This window comes from Saimiri boliviensis, chromosome 1 (assembly GCF_048565385.1).
Source record: "Saimiri boliviensis isolate mSaiBol1 chromosome 1, mSaiBol1.pri, whole genome shotgun sequence".
NCBI classification, from domain to species: Eukaryota; Metazoa; Chordata; class Mammalia; order Primates; family Cebidae; genus Saimiri; species Saimiri boliviensis.
Genome location: NC_133449.1, coordinates 114578960 through 114595978, shown reverse-complemented (window position 1 = coordinate 114595978; position 17019 = coordinate 114578960). Strand labels below are relative to the sequence as shown.

Here is a 17019-nt window from a genome sequence, read left to right as displayed (position 1 = left end):
AGGCCCTGGGAGTCTGACCCTCGCCCCTCCTCTGACAGCACCTCCCACCCTCTCTGTATTCCTGCCGCAGGGGCCTCAGGTGCGGCTGGTGTGCTCGGGCCTCTTGGCCTTGGCCCCGCAGCCCCCTCTGCCCCGGTGCTCCAGTTTGCCCCTCGGCCAACTCAGTCATCCCCCTCAGGGAGGCTGTTCCTTCGCCCAGCATCCCCAAACACCCTGTCCCTTCCCCCTTGTCAGTTCCACATCCCTGGCTTTATTTTTCTCCCTGGCCTGACAGGACACTCACTGATTTGTGTGGACCCTGCTGTCTCCCCACAGCCGGGTTGGTCCTATGGGGCTAGGGACTGTTTGGGTCACAGCGGTGCCTGGCACAGTGCCTGATACGCTTCAGGCCTCAGCAGATATGCTTGAGGACAGACACTCTGATGTTCCCGGGGGTCACCAACTCTAAGCAACTCCAAAACAGAACTGGGAGCCCAGGGGGGCACTGCACACACCCTCTTCCTCCTCCCGCCTGGCCTGGCCTAGCCTACCCCCACTAATGAGTCTCACCAGTCCCAGAATCGAGGGAACAGCAGAGTCCAGATGGGAAATGAAGGGCTGCCATGGCAGGCCCCCACCCAGCAGGCCCACCCAGCCCTTACCCCTGTCCAGACGCCGGGCACCTGGCCTCCTCCTGACCTGGGGAATCCTACTGTGCCCCTCAAGAGCCAGGGCTAGCTTTCCACTGCCCTCTACCCACAGTCAAGCACCTTCCTAGTCTCAACACCCCCCTCCCTGGCTGGCCACCTGCTCCACTACACCTGGGAGGGGACAGGCGACCAGCAGCGAGAGGAAGGTGTGGCCTGGCCCAGGGGCCGCCGGCAAGAGCCGGGCTCCCCACAGCAGCCTTCACCTGCCAGTCTTGCCCTGGGATCTCCTTGAGGACTGAGACCCACCCCTCATCTCAGAGTCCCCAGGCCTGGCCCAAGGCAGCTGTTAAACAGGAGCATGCAGTGCACACTCGTGAAATGTAGCCCAGGCGTGAGAGGCAGGTACCCTGCCCCAGTCTCTGTCCCCAGGCTGAGATCCCTGTGATGAAAGTGCCCCCTTGCCTCTCTCCCAGTCCTGCTGGGCGCATCACAGGTGCCCTTGGGCAAGGGGGCCCCCTCTTCAGGCCTGGTGCCTCGGGGCTAACATAGATAATGACAGCCTCTGCTTCTGGGTTGTGAGGACCAAATGAGGCAAAACACACATTGCACAAAACCCCAAGACCAATGAGGGAGCCTGCATTCCCTTCACACTTCACTGTGAACCACCCTGTCGGGCAGGCACCTACCTCCATCGTGTACGTCTTGCCCGCCCCTGTCTGGCCATACGCGAAGATGCAGACATTGAAACCATCGATGCAAGAGGTGATCAGGGCCTGCACCTCCTGGAACACCTGGGAGGGTGGTGGGAGGAAGGGTGGTGGGAGGGAGGCTGGGGGACTTCCAGGGCGGGGGGAGACCAGGGCCCCCTACCAGCTGCAAGTCCAGCCACCTCCCCAACAATGCTGTCCTTTAGCAATACCACAGCATGTGTTACTGCAGTCACTCAGCTCAATGATTCGTGACTCATGACTCACACATTACATATCAGCGGGCAACCAGGCCGCCCAGAGATTATAGGGAAGAAGACAGGCCAGTGCCTGCTGCTCTTCCCCCAGCTCCTCCTGCTCCCCCTCTCAAAGAGTGCTCAGCACAAGGAAGGCAGAGGCCAGCACATGCCTGGTGCCTCTCTGGCCTGGGCCTGACTGCCAGCCACCAGAGAATCGGGGCAAAGGTAGAACCAGACACGAGCACAGGAGGGCACAGGCATGGCAGGTTGGCCTGGGCAGATAAGGGAAGAGTGGAGGTTGAGAACACGTGGTTCTTATACAGCCTGGAGGGTTAGGGGGATCCCTAGGAAGGCCCAGGAGACTGATACAGGAGGGTACTCCTGCATGGAGATGGGCAGGGTCACCAAGCTTGATGGGGCCATGCGGGTGCACCGTCGTAGGCATGAGAGGGGGAGGGGCTGTGAGGGAAGAGGTGGGAGGGGCCTGAAGGTGGGTGAGGCCATATGGTGGGAGGTTGGGAGGGTGTGAGGGGCACAAGGTAGGAGGGGTGGGAGGGGCCATGCAGATGGAAGGAGCCACAGCCACCAGGGTGGGATGGGCTGTGATGGTAGGAGGGGCCTTGAGAGTACACAGGGCCACACAGTAGAAGGGGCCATGTGGATGGGAGGAACCACAGCCATGGTGGTGGGAGGGACTGTGGGCGGAGCCATGTAGTAGAAGGGGGTGTGGATATAGGAGGGGCCACATGGTAGGAGGGGCCACAGCCAAGAGAATGGGATGGCTTATGATAGCGGGAAGGGCCTTGAGGGTGGGTGGGGCCACACAGTGGACGGGGCCATAGGGATAGGAGGAACCACGGGAAGCGTTGGGCTGTGTCTGGAGCTCTCCTTCCTAAGCAGGCTTCCAAAAAGTCTTAACTTCCCACCCTCTTCTGTCCTCCAGAGGAAGGAGCTAGACCCTGGCTCCCCACTTCGCATTCCTGCACTTCTGCCCGCCCGGCCCCTCTCCCTCCATGTGAGTGCATCTTTCCCTCCCTCCACTGCTTTCCCTTTCCCTCAGGGGGCTGCACTCACGTCCTGCTGCGAGGCCTGTGGGGAGAAGACCTTGTCCAGCTCAAAGGACACAGGCTTGCCCTTGTGCAGCAGGTGGATAATGGAGTCATCGTCGGCATCGAAAGTCACAGCATTGGTGGCCTCAGGCCCTTCCCCGTCCTCTTTGGTGACTGGCCGGACACGAGCAATCACTCGGATGTTCCCTGGGTTGGTTGGGGATAGATGGAGAGATGGGCCCAGGCCGTGTCAAGACCAGTCTCCACTCTGGTCCACTGGTCTGCCCCAGGCAGACTCATTAGCCTAGGAGTCCCCCAACTTTTAAGCATAGTCTCCTAGGGGAAGGAGGCCCACAAAGCTGTTATCAGTCACTCACACTATAGTATGAATTCACTTAGTACATTTTCTTCCTAAACAGACCAGGTGACAGGGGTGGCACTCTGCCTTGGGGATGGGGTGGAAAAGTCAGTTGTGGGGTTCAGGCACTGCGCCCAGTTAGGGCGAGACACCAGAACAGACACTCTCTTTTTCTCCCAGGACTTCAGTTTCTTCCTCTAGACAATGAGGGGCTTGGGCCCCAAAGAGCAAAGAGCCTTGTCCTGAATGGCAGGACAGGGCTTGGGAATCAGATGGGCATAGAGGCCTAGGCAGCAGGTGATGACTGGCAGAGTACCTGAGGGCCCAGTTAGTGGGGGCAGCCACAGGGCTATCTGGTGGCATGAGCTAGTCATGCCACCATTTACTTCCAGCCTTCATTGGGATCCCTGTGCTCCTGGAATGAAGAGGAAATGCCCCCCAGCACCAGCATGGTCCACCTGCCCTCCCGCTTCGCCTATCCATTCCAGCTCACAGTCGAGGTCTCAGCTCTAACTTTGCCTTCTCTGGGAAGCCCCTCAACATACGTGACTGTCGCATATCCAGGACTCTGTCTCAGCCCTGGAAGCTGGCAGGGTTGGGGTTCCTGACCACACTAAAGTGAGCATGGGGAAGCAGTCTGTGGGGCTGTGACCGTGGCCTTGGCTGTAGCCTCGGGCTGGAACGGCCCCTGGCTGAGAGCAGGTGCGCTAGAGCTCCATGCAGTGAATGGTGGAGTCTCAAGCTTCAGCAGGCCCCAGGTCAGAACATTCCAGCTGCCCCTAACCCAGTGCTACAGTACCACACCCCTTGGCCACCCAGGGCCTTGGGAGTCACCTGCTCAGGCATTGGGACTGGGACTTCTGAGCTGGACAGACCCAAGTTCAAATCCAAGGCAGAACCTTTACTAGCCATGTGGCTTTGAGCAAGTTCCCTGCCTTCTCTGTGCCTCCATTTCCTTATCTATAGAGATAGGATCAGAATAGTGCCTAAGTGGCGGGGTGAGCTCCAAGCATGACTGCCCAGCCAGGTCGAGGACCCCGAAGCCGGCACCCACCCCCAGCCTGCCCCAGTCACCTTTCAGCCGCACGAGCTCATTGTGGCATTTCTTGCGCAGCTGCAGCTCGCGGCGGTACTTGCGCAGCAGCTCCTGGTTGTTGCTGTTGACCTCCTCGATGGCCTGGCCTATCTGGTGGGGGGTGGGGGTGCACACCGCCGTCAGGGGACTGGCTCCAGCAGCCTTGCCAGCTCAACTGCCCACCTGCAAGGAGTGCTCACTGCCTCCCACCCCTGGCCGAGAACCTGACACCCACTGTCACATATCAGATGGTCCCAATCACCCCTCTGGGTAGGTACTGCTTCCATCCCCATTTTACAGATGAAGAAACTGAGCCCCAGAGAGGCTAAGCTGACAGCTCGAGGCTGCTGTAGCACGTGACTATGTGATTCAGCCAGACTCAAATTCCAGCTCTGCCCCTGAGTAGCTGGGGACCTAAGACCACTGGCTCAATGTCTTTAAGCCTCAGTTTTCTCATGGGGAAGACAGGGATAATACCATCAAACTCATAAATCTGTAAAGATCTCCCAGTTACATTTCATAGAGGAAAAAAAGATGCAAAATCACACATACAGTGTCACAATGTATGCAAATCACACATCCCCTTTCTGCGGCAGAAGGGAAATGTAGACAGCCATCCTTGGTAACCGTGGAGGACTGGTTCCATGACCACCCCCACCCCAGGATATCACAATCCGCAGATGCTCAAGCCCCTGATATAAAATGATATCGTGTTTGCCTGTAACCTACACACATCCTCCCGTATACTTTTTTTTTTTTTGAGACAGAGTCTTGCTCTGTTGCCCAGGCTGGAGTGTAATCACAGGTCCATGGACATGGTGGAAACTCATTGTGAGTGGCGTGATCTTGACTCACTGCAGCTTCAACCTCCCAGGCTCAAGCAATCCTCCTACCTTAGCCTCCTGAGTGGCTGGGACTATAGGTGCAAGCCACCGCACTCAGCTAGTTTTTAAATATTTTTTGTAGGGATGGGGGTCTCACTATGTTGCCCAGGCTGGTCTTGAACTCCTGGGCTCAAGTGCTCCTCCTGCCTCAGCCTCCCAAAGTGTTGAGATTACAGGCATGAGCCACTGTACCCAGCCCCTCCCATGTACTTTAAATCATCTCCAGGTTACTTACAATACCTAATACAATGAATATGCTGCGTAGGGGCTGGGTGTTGTGGAGTTCCAGACCAGCCTGGGCAACATAATGAACCATGTCTCTAATAAATATTTTTTTAAAAATATGTATGTAGCTGGGCACAGTGGCTCACACCTGTAATCCCAACACTGTGGGAGGCCAAGGCGGGCGGATCACGAGGTCAAGAGATCGAGACCATCCTGGCCAACGTGGTAAAACCCTGTCTCTACTAAAAGTACAAAAAATTAGCCGGGCGTGGTGGTGTGAGCCTGTAGTCCGAGCTACTCGGGAGGCTGAGGCAGGAGAATTGCCTGAAACCAGAAAATGAAAGTTGTAGTGAGCCGGGATCATGCCACTGTACTCCAGCCTGGTGATACAGCGAGACTCTGTCGCAAAAAAAAAAAAAAAAAAAAAAAAAAAAAAAGTATGTAACATGTTTTTTGTTTGTTTTCGTTTTGTTTTGTTTTGTTTTTTGATAAGAGTTTCGCTCTGTCACCCAGGCTGAAGTGCAGTGACCCAATTTTGGCTCACTGCAACCTCCGCCTCCTGGGTTCAAGTGATTCTCCTGCCTCAGCCTCCCGAGTTGCTGGGATTACAGGCACCTGCCACCACGCCCGGCTAATTTTTATATTTTCAGCACAGACAGAGTTTTGCCATGTTGGCCAGGCTGGTTTCAAACTCCTGACCTCGTGATCTGTTCGCCTCAGCCTCCCAAAGTGCTGGGATTACAGGTGTGAGCCACCTTGCCTCGCCTGCATGTTTGAAATATGAAGTTAACTGTAACATGTTTGGTTTAAAGAATCATAGTAGGCTGGGTGCTGTGGCTCACGCCTGTAATCCTAGCACTTTGGGAGGCCGAGGTGGGTGAATCACCTGAGGTCAGGAGTTCAAGACCAGCCTGGCCATCAGGGTGAAACTCCATCTTTAAAAAAAAAAAAAAGAATCATAGTAAAGGCCGGGCGCAGTGGCTCATGCCTGTAATCCCAGCACTTTGGGAGGCCAAGGCAGGTGGATCATGAGGTCAAGAGTTTGGGAGCAGGCTAGCCAATGTGGCGAAACCCCGTCTTTACTAAAAATACAAAAAAATTAGCTGGGCGTGGTGGTGTGCACCTATAGTCCCAACTGCTTGGGAGACTGAGGCAGGAGAATCGCTTGAACCCAGGAGGCAAAGGTTGCAGTGAGCCGAGATCATGCCTCTGCACTCCAGCCTGGATGACAGAGCGAGACTCCATCTCCAAAAAAAAAAAAAAAAAAAAAGAATCATAGTGAGACAAATACCCAAATACCTGCCCTGAGCAGTCTAGTTTCAAACAGGGCCTCTAAGGGTAGCAGTAAGTGTCATGGTGGATGAGGCAAAGCTGCTGTCTGAGGGGCTTTGTCTGCACTTTGAAGGGAAGCCCTGGGTGGATGTCGTGCCTCTCCCAGTGCACCCCTCAGCCTGCACCCTCCCAGCCGCTGCCCTCACTCACCTCGGCCTTGACACTCCTGAGCGCCTCCTGCAGCAGCAGTGGAAAGCCACGCACCTGCCGCTTGAGCCCGTTGTAGTCATTGGTGAGGGTCCGCAGAGCCGGCTGCAGCGTCAGCAGGTTGGTCCGAACGCCTGTGGGGACACCCGGCGTGTGAGGCTGGAGGGGATGAGGGGCTGCGGGCGTGGGGCAGACAGGCCCAGCCGGCTAGCTCACCTGCCAGATTCTCGTGCACAGCCTTCATCTCCACCTGGGCTCTGGCAAAGGCCTCCTCAATGGCCCGGTTCTTGTCCTCCTCCAGGGACTGCATCTCCTCCAGCATCTGCCCATGCGCCCGCTCCAGCTCCGACTCGTACATGGCAATCTGGCAGCCACATCACGAAAAGGATCAGTAACTCAGGGTGCGGGAGGGAGAGGGGCAGGGGCCATACCAAGAAAGAAGCCCTACTGCTCACTTCCCATGCATGTGGACACACGTGTGTGCACACACAGAGCAGAGGGGTGGGCCGGCCTTCTCTCCGTCCCCCCCATAGGGCTGTGAGCTCTGTGCACTCGCCCGGCACCAAGCCAGTGCTGACCACACATCAGGTGCCCAAGCCACGTGCCCTCAGGAAGGTAGGAGAGGACCTCTGTGATGACAGCGACAGGTGCCACTCTCGAGCTTACTGAGCACAGCCTGTGTGCTGAGCCCTTGGCAAAAACCTTCTTGGGATCACATTCCTGAGTCCCCACTGCACAGTGGGTTCTGGGACCAGATAGTGTTGTAAGAGATGAGGAAATGGTCTCCGGACAAAACTCACCCCGGGGTCCCATGGCCATCAGCGAGTGAAGGGACTGGACCCCATGTCTGCGGGTTGCCAAATGTTTAACCGATGCATTGGCTCAGGGCCTGCCTCTGGCTTCCTGGCCAGGTGTGACCCCCATGCGGCCTGCCTACCTGTGCCCGGAGCCGCGCGGTCAGCTGGTGCGAGCTCTGCAGCTGCTGCTCCATCTCCTTCAGCACCTGCCTCTGCATGGCCACCTGCTCCTGCAGGTGCTGGTTCCGGGCCTGGGACTCGCTCAGGGCCTGCTTGGTCTTGGGCGACTCCACCTCCACTGTCTTGATGACATACTGCGGGGCGAGGGAGGAATGGTGCATGGAGCTCAGCGGGCACCGGACCTCACTCCAGACCCTGAGACACAGCCGACCAGGGGAAGGAACCCTCAGGAACATCCCGCTCAGAAATGTGGGAAAACCTAGAGGAGCCCTGAGGTCCCAGCTTTCCAGAAAGCTGCAGGGTCTCCAGGAACCTTCTCATCTTAACAAGAGGCTACTATGAGCCTCGCTGGGGCCCCATCCCGGGACAAACCAGAAAGGCAAAGGTGAGGGCAGAATCCAGGGGCTGTGCTGCATCTGTGCCTGGCACCTGGGCTGCTGGATGCCTACTCAGCGCCTGGTCCTGGATAGCAGGAAGGAGATGGGGCAGGACCAAGCACAAAACAGGAAGGATTCCTCCACCCGCTCATCCTACCTATTCACCAGGACAAGCCCCTCTTATGGGCTGACCAACAGGGCCCTTGGGCAGAGGCACAGATCGGGTGGGCCAGGGCTCACCTTGACAGGTGGGGACTGGGCCCGAAGGCTGGCGATGGTCTCGTGGCTGTCACGCAGGCGCCGGCTGAGCCGCTCCTCCTCCTGCGCCTTCTCAGCTAGGCAGTCCTTGAGCCGCAGCTCCACCTCGGCCAGCCGGTCGGTCTTCTGCTGCACCTCCAGGTTCAGCTCTGACAGCATGCCTTTGCTCTCCGCCATCTCCAGCTGCAGCTGGGACAGCTTGTCACGGAGCTGGGCGCTTTCCTGCAGCCATTGGGAGGCACTGGATGAGTGCAAGGGACAGGCTCACGGGGAGGAGCCGGGGTGGCCCTCCAGGACCAGCACGGGGGCCTCGGCACTCTGCTCACCTGGCTGTGCTCACAGCCCGGGCAGGGGCCCGGTGGCTTTGCACGAAGCTCCTGCAGCTCGGCCTCGCAGCGCCGCATCTCCTGCCTCAGTCGCTCATTCTCCACCATCAGCAGGTCCCGGTGCTTCTCCAAGTCGGTGCCCCCCTGCAGAGAGCCAGGGCCGAGGGGGCGTGTGTGGCAAGGGCAGAGGGTGGGGAAAGGAAGAGGGGCCGGTGGAGATGGCACAAAGGCAGGAGAGAGAGGAGAGGTGTGGAGAAGGGCAGAGGGAAGGAGAACAAGAAAACGGCAAGGGACGGAGAGGAGGGAATGAGCTCAAGAAAGACAGTGGAGGGCCGAGTCCAGAGGGTGGCAACCCAGGGCCTGCTCTCCCTGCTGCCCCCATCCTTTTCTGAGTGTGAAAGTCACAAGGAGAGGCATATTTATACCAGGGTTCACGCTCCTGCTTAACGTCAGCAGCGGAGAAGGAACCTCCCACCCCTTGGAGCCTCGAGGCCTCCGAGGGCCCTAGGAGGTGGGGATAAGCGCTCTTGGTGTGTTTCTGAGACAGGGTGGGATGTACAGGCTCAGGAGAGAGAGGGTCGCACCCCGGCCCCTGGCAGGGCCCATCTACACAAGGCTGGGCCAGTCCCCTGTGCTGCCCCAGGACAGCCTTGTGGCCTCACCAGCTCAGATCGCAGTCGGCTCACTTCCTGGGCCTGGCTAATGAGCTTCTCCTTCAGGTGTTCCACCTGTGGGCACAAAGTTAGGAGGAGGTGAGCCTCGGTCCTCAGCTGCAGCCTACACCCAGGCCTCCTGCCCCGCCGCAGGGATGACTGACGTGGCTGTGGCTTCTTTGAAGCCTGTGGCCTTAGGTCCGGCTGTGTTCAAGCATCCAGTCACACCTGGGACCTCAGGTGACAGAAACCTGGGCTGGTGCTGACAGCCTCCAGCGCCCTCTCCCTCCACAGGACAAAGCCAGCCCCGGCTCCCCGGGAAAGCCCAGAGAGCAAGTGCAATCAAGGCCACCCTGACGCCGCCCAGGCCACCGAGCAGCAGCCCACCAGGACCCCTCCTGACACGAGCCCCTCCCGAAGCCTGTACCTGCCTGTGTATATGTAACTTTATGTTCTCTCTCCTTAAAGGGGCCCCAGATTGTACATACTCCAGGCCCTCCGAGCCCCGGACCCACCCTGGCCCAGCCCCCAGAATTTTCCACTTGGGGTGGTCTCTGGCAAGTCAGCCCGTGGAGATGGGCCTGCCAGTGCCCAGGGCACGCTTGGATACTGTATCTACCCTGCTCCCACTGCCTTGCAGGGGAGCTGTGGCTGCCACAGCTGTTAAAGGGAGAAGGGGATGTACACCCCATGAGGAAGCCATGGCTACCTGGCTTATCTGGACCCCAGAGGAGGGGACACTGTCATGGTCCTATGAGGGCAGATCACAGGGGGCAGCCCTTTCCTGGAGCTGTCCTTCAGCTGGCCATCCCTTCCCAAGGCCCCCGACCCTGGTCTCACATCAGCCCACCCCCAGAAACCTCTCCTCGGGAAACAATCCGCAGACACCGACTTTGGCTCCAGCTTCCATCAGGGCCTGTTTAGACTTTTCTTGCAGAACGTCTCGTGGTGAGCACCCCTCAGCTCGGGAAAAGGTGCACTAAGAGCCAGATGACTATGTGGTGGTTTAGGAGGTTAACGCAGCTGGGTTCTCATTACTCAATACAGGCGACAACGTCCACTGACTACCGGGGACAGCCAGGAAAGGCAGGTAAGGGGCTGTGCAAGGCTGGGCCCCCAAGAATCCCCTAAGAAGGCGGCCAGCATGTGCTCCCCTCGGACCATGGGAGGTGGGAACGCACACCCAGCATCGCCAAACTTCTCATCTTTCAAGAGATGCCTAGGCCGGCCTGCGCAACATAGCGAGACCCCATCTCTACAAAAAGTTTCAAAACTCAGCCAAGCGTGCCGGTGCCTGCCTATAATCCCATGTGTAATCCGGAGGCTTAGGTGGGAGGATCACCTGAGCCCAGGAATATGAAGCTGCATATGAATATGACAGCGCCACTGCACTCCCGGGTGACAGAGCGAGACTGTCACTTACACACACAAAGAGGCTTAGGGTCTGTTCCCTTAGCTCAGCCAGCAGCATGCATCAGCCATAGTGAAGACAGGCCAGACATTTGGATTTTGGGTGTGTGTGTAAAATCTCCCTACTTTACACGGTTGAGATGTCATCAAACAAGTCTGTGTCATCAAACAAGGTAGCGTTCGGCCTTGGAGGTTCGTGTCTCTGGGGGCTAGGGAGAGCGGCTGACCCACAGCATCCAGGCCAGCTCTGAGGTCAGGGAGAAAGTGAGCCAAGGGATCCACCCCCATCTTTGAGGAAAAGTCCAGGGAGCTGGCATTGCCTGCTTGCGGTGAGGCAGGGGGATTCCAAGACGCAACACCCAGCTGAAAGCCTGGGGGCCCAGCCAGGCCTCCTGGGGGACAAGCAGGTAACTCAAGGGCCCGGCCCCAGGAGGTCAGCTCTGCCACCACCTGCATAAGCACATTCCTTCCTAGCAACACGCTGGGCCGCAGGTCAGGCAGAGAGGCAGAGCTCATGCCACTTCCCTGCCCGCTCAGTGCCCGATGAGAGGACGGCTCCAGTCCTTCGGCCCCCGGGTGCCAGCAGGAACAGTTTGCATGAGGCAGCCTTTCTGCTTTAATCCTAAAATTGAGGATACCCTGAATACCCAGCACTAGAGGAGTGGGCAGGTGAATTACAGTATGAATATACATTACATAGACTATTAGGTCCTCATTGCATTCATGTTTATCAGGAGTTTAAAGGGCTCATCAACATATTAAGTCAAAGAAAAATCTGAAAAACAATGGAGTGTACAGTACTAAAGGTGGGGGTCTCTGGACTATGGAATTATAGTTGACAAAATCTTCATGTTTTTCAGTAATTTTTTTTGAGACAGGGTCTCGCTCTGTCCCCCAGGCTGGAATGCAGTGGCGCGATCTAGGCTCACTGCAGCCTCGACCTCCTGACTCAAGCCGTCCTCCCACCTCCACCTCCCAAGCGGCTGGGACTACAGGCACATGCCACCATGCCCAGATAATTTTTTTTGTAATGTATAGATAGGGTCTTGCCGTATTACCCAAGCTGGCTTTGAATTCCTGGCCTCAAGCAATCTTTCCCACCTCAGCCTCCCAAAGTGCAGGGATTACAGGTGTGAGCCACTGTGCCCAGTCAGTAATTGTTAGGTCTCAAAGAGTATGTATTCCTTCTCTCCCTACGCTGACATAAGCGAATCGACTTCCTTTTCAAAAGGTTGGCGTCTCCTCCCACCCTGCCTGCTCCCCTCCCCGGATGGGCTGCTGCCTCAGCTCAGGGCTGGGCATGCTGACCTTGATCATCTCCACTGCCGTCACAGCCAGGCACTCGGACTCCGATGCAGGGAGAGCAGGGTATGCCAGTGTTTGCTGGGGGGTGGGAGGAGGGATACTGACAGGCCACCTGCCTGCATCCCAGGGTCATGTTCTGTTCTTGCATCACAATGAGAACCTGGGGGCTCCTAAGCTCTGTCTGGAATCTCAGAGGGGCACCCAGAAGGAGGTGACTGCAATGGGGGCAGGCTCGGGAGCAGGCTCGGGAGTATGGGGGATGGTGAGGGAGTTGAGGACGGGCCTGTAAAGAGCCCCTTTGTTCAGAGATGTCTGACAGTAGGTCATCTCGGGCTTGTCATGGGCAGCAGAGCAGGGGAACGTGGCTGAGACGGTGGACTGGCACCACGAGCACCCTGGCCAAGGCACCAGTGGCCTGTTCCGTGGCAGGTGGCTGGCCAGCTCTATTGGGGGCTGGGGGTCGAGTTTGTGGGGAGATGCCCGCTTTCTCCTGCACTTGAAGGCAGGCAATCTCTCAGAGTTGGGGAAACCGGGGAAGAGGTCAGAGAGAAACGGAGGCACCTGAGGAAAAGGGATGGGAGACAGCCTGGTAGGAGTGAGAGCCAAGAGCGGGCAGGGCCAGAGGGCAGAGCCTTCCTCCGGGGAGACCAAGGGCCCTTCACACACTCACCTCGGCTCCCAGCCAGCGAGGGCCGTCCGTGTCTCTACGCCCAGCCGAGGAGGGTCCCGAGTGCCAGCCTGGGGCCAGCACACAGTAGGGGCCTGATACATACTTGAAGTAGCCCCAAAGGGGCAGGAGCCACATGTCTGAGCCCAGGGGATAGGACAGAGGAGAAAGCAGGCTCCCCACCAGGCCACTGAGCTGGTCCCAGGGCAGCGTGGACGTCAATCCAGGGCTGAGGACGGACCAGGCTGGGACTGTGGGACACCTTTCCCAGGCCCAAGCTCCTCATCAGCCAGAGCAACTGAGTCACGGGCCTGGTGCAGGGGGCCTCAAGGGGAAAAGGGAGCTGGGCCTGTCTGCTAACTTGACAACACCTGCATTTACACATCGCAGGCTCGGCTGAGGGCGGGGCCCGCCAGCCCAGGTCTGTGTTTTCTCAGCTGTCTGCTCCCAAGGCGGCCTCTCATCATTGCAGAAAGAAAACTGCTGGTTACCTTCTTACCTCCCACCAAGCCCAGTCAACGATCATCAGCTGTTGGCTGAGGAAAAGAGGGCTCTCCCAGGCCGAAGTTGTTGAGCTGGGAAGGCCAGAGGGCCTGGGATCCAGATGACCTCAAGGGAACTCAGTGCAGAGGCCAGTGGGTGGATGCCTGATCCTGGCTCTGTGACCACCCGCCAGGCCTGTCTGTCCCCTGTCCATGCCACCCTGCCTCTGTTGCCAAGTCTTCACCTCTGGGTCCTTCTGCCACTGACGGACAGTAACAGCAGCTGACAATTCAAATTCTCAAGCCAGGCTGTCCAGGTTCTAATCCGGACATTCCCTTACCTGCTGGGTAACCTTGGACACGCCTCTTAAGTTATCTCTGTCTGTTGCTTTCCTTATTTGTATAATGACGCTACCTCATCAAGGCTGTCTGGAGGATTAAATGAGATGATATATGAGAATGAGAGATCTGTGAAGGCAGGGATTTTTGTCTGTTGTGTTCAGCACTGTACTCCCAGTGCCTGGTATGCGGTAGGTGTTCAGTATGTACATGTAGGAAGAATGCTGAATGCATGAGCGGCCAGCCAGAGCAGGGCTTGCGGGTAAGGTTGGCAAGCAGAGGCAGAAGGGGCAGTGGGCTCGAGTGTGCTAAAGGATGCTCACCTCCACCAAAGGCAGGAGCTGCCACTCAACCTCAAGCAGCAAGTGCCATGTGGGAATGTCAGTGCAGAGGTGCTGCCACATCTTTTAATATTTTATGACAAAAAGGCAGTCCAAAGTTTTACGTGAATTTAAGATTTAAATGTTGGAATTAATTTGATTTTAAAAGCAAGGCAATTAGAACTTACAAATTCAAAGTTGAAGGAGATAAAATCAACACCAAAAAAAAAAAAAAAAAAATCGATTGCATTTCTACAACTAACAGTAAACCATCCGAAAAGGAAATTAAGAAAATAATTCCATTTACAATAGCAGCAAAAAGAATAAAGTACTGGGGAATAAACTTAACAAAGGTTAAATATTGTATCCTAAAAAATAGAAAATATTGCTGAAAGAAATGAAAGATGACACCAGTAAATGGAAAGACAGTCCACGTTCATGGATTAGCACACTTAACATTAAGGTGTCCATACTACCCAAAGTGATCTACAGATTCAATGCAATGCCTAACAAAATCCCAATGGCATTTTCAGGAGAAATGGAAAGATCCATGTCAAGGGACACCATATAGCCAAAACAGTCTTGAAGGACTGAAGGTCTCACACTTCCTGATTTCAAAATTCACTGAAAAGCTACAGCAATCAGCTGGTGTGGTGGCTCACACCTGCAATCCCAGCACTTTGGGAAGCCAAGGCAGGCAGATGACCTAACGTCAGGAATCCAAGACCAGCCTGACCAACATGGTTAAACCCAATCTCTGCTAAAAATACAAAAATTAACCAGGTCTGGTGGCAGGTGCCTGTAATCCCAGCTACTCAGGAGACTGAGGCAGGAGAATCACTTGAACCCGAGAGGCAGTGGTTGCAGTGAGCTGAGATTGCGCCACTGCACTCCAGCCTGGGTGGCAGAGCGAGACTCCATCTGGAAAAAAGAAAAAAAAAAAAAAGCTACAGCAATCAAAGTGTGGTATTGCATTAAAACAGACATAAAGACCAATGGAATGGAATACAATGGAATATAGAGTCCAGAAACAAACCCTCACATACATGGCCAAATGATTTTTGACAAGATTGCCAGGACCATTTAATGTGGCAAAGGATAATCTTTTTTTTTTTTTTTTTTTTTTTTGAGACGGAGTTTCACTCTTGTTACCCAGGCTGGAGTGCAATGGCACGATCTCGGCTCACCACAACCTCCGCCTCCTGGGTTCAGGCAATTCTCCTGCCTCAGCCTCCTGAGTAGCTGGGATTACAGGCACGCACCACCATGCCCAGCTATTTTTTTTTGTATTTTTAGTAAAGACGGGGTTTCACCATGTTGACCAAGATGGTCTCGATCTCTTGACCTTGTGATCCACCCGCCTCGGCCTCCCAAAGTGCTGGGATTACAGGCTTGAGCCACCGTGCCCGGCCAAGGATAATCTTTTCAAGAAATGTTGCTGAGAAAACTGGATATCCACAGGCAAAAGAATGGAGTTGGATCCTTACCTTATGCTATATACAAAAATTAACTCGAAATAGATCAAAGAGGGCTAGGCGTGGTGTAATCCCAACACTTTGGGAGGCCAACGCAGGAGGACTGCTTGAGCCCAGGAGTTGAAGACCCCAAGGCAACATAGGGAGACTCTGTCTCTACCACAAGTAAATGAAATTAGCTGGGCATGGTGGACATATCTGTGATCCCAGCTACTAGGGAGGCTGAGTTTGGAGGATCATTTGAACCACAGTGAGCCTGGATCATATCACCACACTGTAGCCTGGGCAACAGAGCAAGATCCTGTCAAAACAAAAAACCCCAGAGACCTAAATGTGACAGCTGAAACTATAAGACTCTTTGAAGAAAATATAGGAGAAAATGTCATGACATTAAATTTGGCAATGGCTTCCTGGATGTAACACCAAAAGAAGAGGCAATAAAAGAAAAAGATAAGTCGGACTTCATCAAAATTAAAAACTTTGTGTAACAAAGGACACTATCAACAGAGTAAAAAGGCAATACATGGAAAATACTTGAAAGTTTTTTCACTGATAAGGAGTTATTATCCTGGATATATAAAGAACTACAGCTCAAAAACAAAATATCCAATTAAAGAATGAGCAAAGAACTTGAATAGAAATTTATCCAAAGAAGACACACAAACAGCTAAAACACACATGAAAAGATATATATCACTAGTCATTAGGGAAATGCAAATCAGAACCACAATGAGATACACTAGTCATTAGAGACATGCAAATCAAAACCACAATGTGAAAATAAAAATAAGCAGGAGCGAGTCCCAGCTACTTCAGGAGGCTGAGGCATGCAGATCGCCTGAAGCCAGGAGCTCAGAGGCTGCAGTGAGACACAACCATGAATAGCCACTACACTCTAGCCTGGGCAAAGTAGTGAGACCTCAGCTCTACAAATAAAGAACACAAAAAACAAGTGCTGATGAGGATATGGAGAAATTAAACCCTTGTGCACTGTTGGTGGGAGTGTGAAATGCTGTGGCCACTATGGAAAACAGTATGATGGTTCCTGAAAAAATTAAAAATAGAACTATCATATGATCCAGCAATTCCATTTCTGGGTATACACCCAAAAGAGTTTAAAGATGGGACTCAGAGATATTTGTACACTCAAGTTTATAGCAGCATTATTCACAGTAGCCAAAAGGTGAAAGCAACCCATGGATGAATGAGTGGAAAAACAAAACAAAATGGGGCATGGCCATACAGTAAAATATTATTCAGCCTTAAAAAGAAAATTCTTCTCCATGCTTAACTTGCTAAAAAAAATAAGAAAGAAAGAAAGAAAAAAGAAAATGCTGACCCATGCTACATGGATGAACTTTGAGGACATTATACTAAGGGAAATAACCCAGTCACAGAAGGACAAATATTGTATGGTTCACTTACATGAGGTCCTAGAAGAGTCAAGACAGATGAAGACAGATGAAGAATGAGGAGTTACTGTTCAATGGGGCCCAAGTTTCAGTAGGGGAAGATGAAAAGAGTTCTGGAGATGGATGGTGTATTAGTCAGTTTTCACACAGCTATAAAGAAATACCTGAGACTGGGTAATTTATAAAGAAAAGAAGTTTCATCCAGTACGGTGGCTCACACCTGTAATACCGGCACTTGGGGTGGCCGAAGCAGGTGGATCACTTGAGGTCGGGCGTTCAAGACCAGCCTGGCCAACATGGTGAAACCCCCTCTCTACTAAAAATACAAAAGCTGGGCATGGTGGCATACACCTGTAGTCCCAGCTACTTGGAG

The 17019-nt window shown here is 54.4% G+C and overlaps 1 protein-coding gene across 12 annotated transcripts in view; it reads right to left on the bottom strand.

Moving 5' to 3' along the window:
• The window catches only part of KIFC3 (kinesin family member C3), a 107804-nt gene that overhangs the window by 4646 nt on the left and 86139 nt on the right, over positions 1-17019 (bottom strand). For 11 of the 12 annotated variants that reach the window (XM_074402364.1, XM_074402360.1, XM_074402385.1 and 8 more), the window contains 9 exons: positions 9246-9311; positions 8584-8727; positions 8240-8479; positions 7583-7756; positions 6862-7009; positions 6649-6779; positions 4057-4168; positions 2650-2831; positions 1316-1420 (listed from right to left, as the gene is read on the bottom strand). In XM_074402364.1, coding sequence (XP_074258465.1) covers positions 1316-1420; positions 2650-2831; positions 4057-4168; positions 6649-6779; positions 6862-7009; positions 7583-7756; positions 8240-8479; positions 8584-8727; positions 9246-9311 — 1302 coding nt within the window. Of the gene's footprint in view, positions 1-1315; positions 1421-2649; positions 2832-4056; positions 4169-6648; positions 6780-6861; positions 7010-7582; positions 7757-8239; positions 8480-8583; positions 8728-9245; positions 9312-11954; positions 14681-17019 lie in introns of all 12 variants that reach the window. The other variant, XM_039476177.2, reaches the window with a different exon arrangement.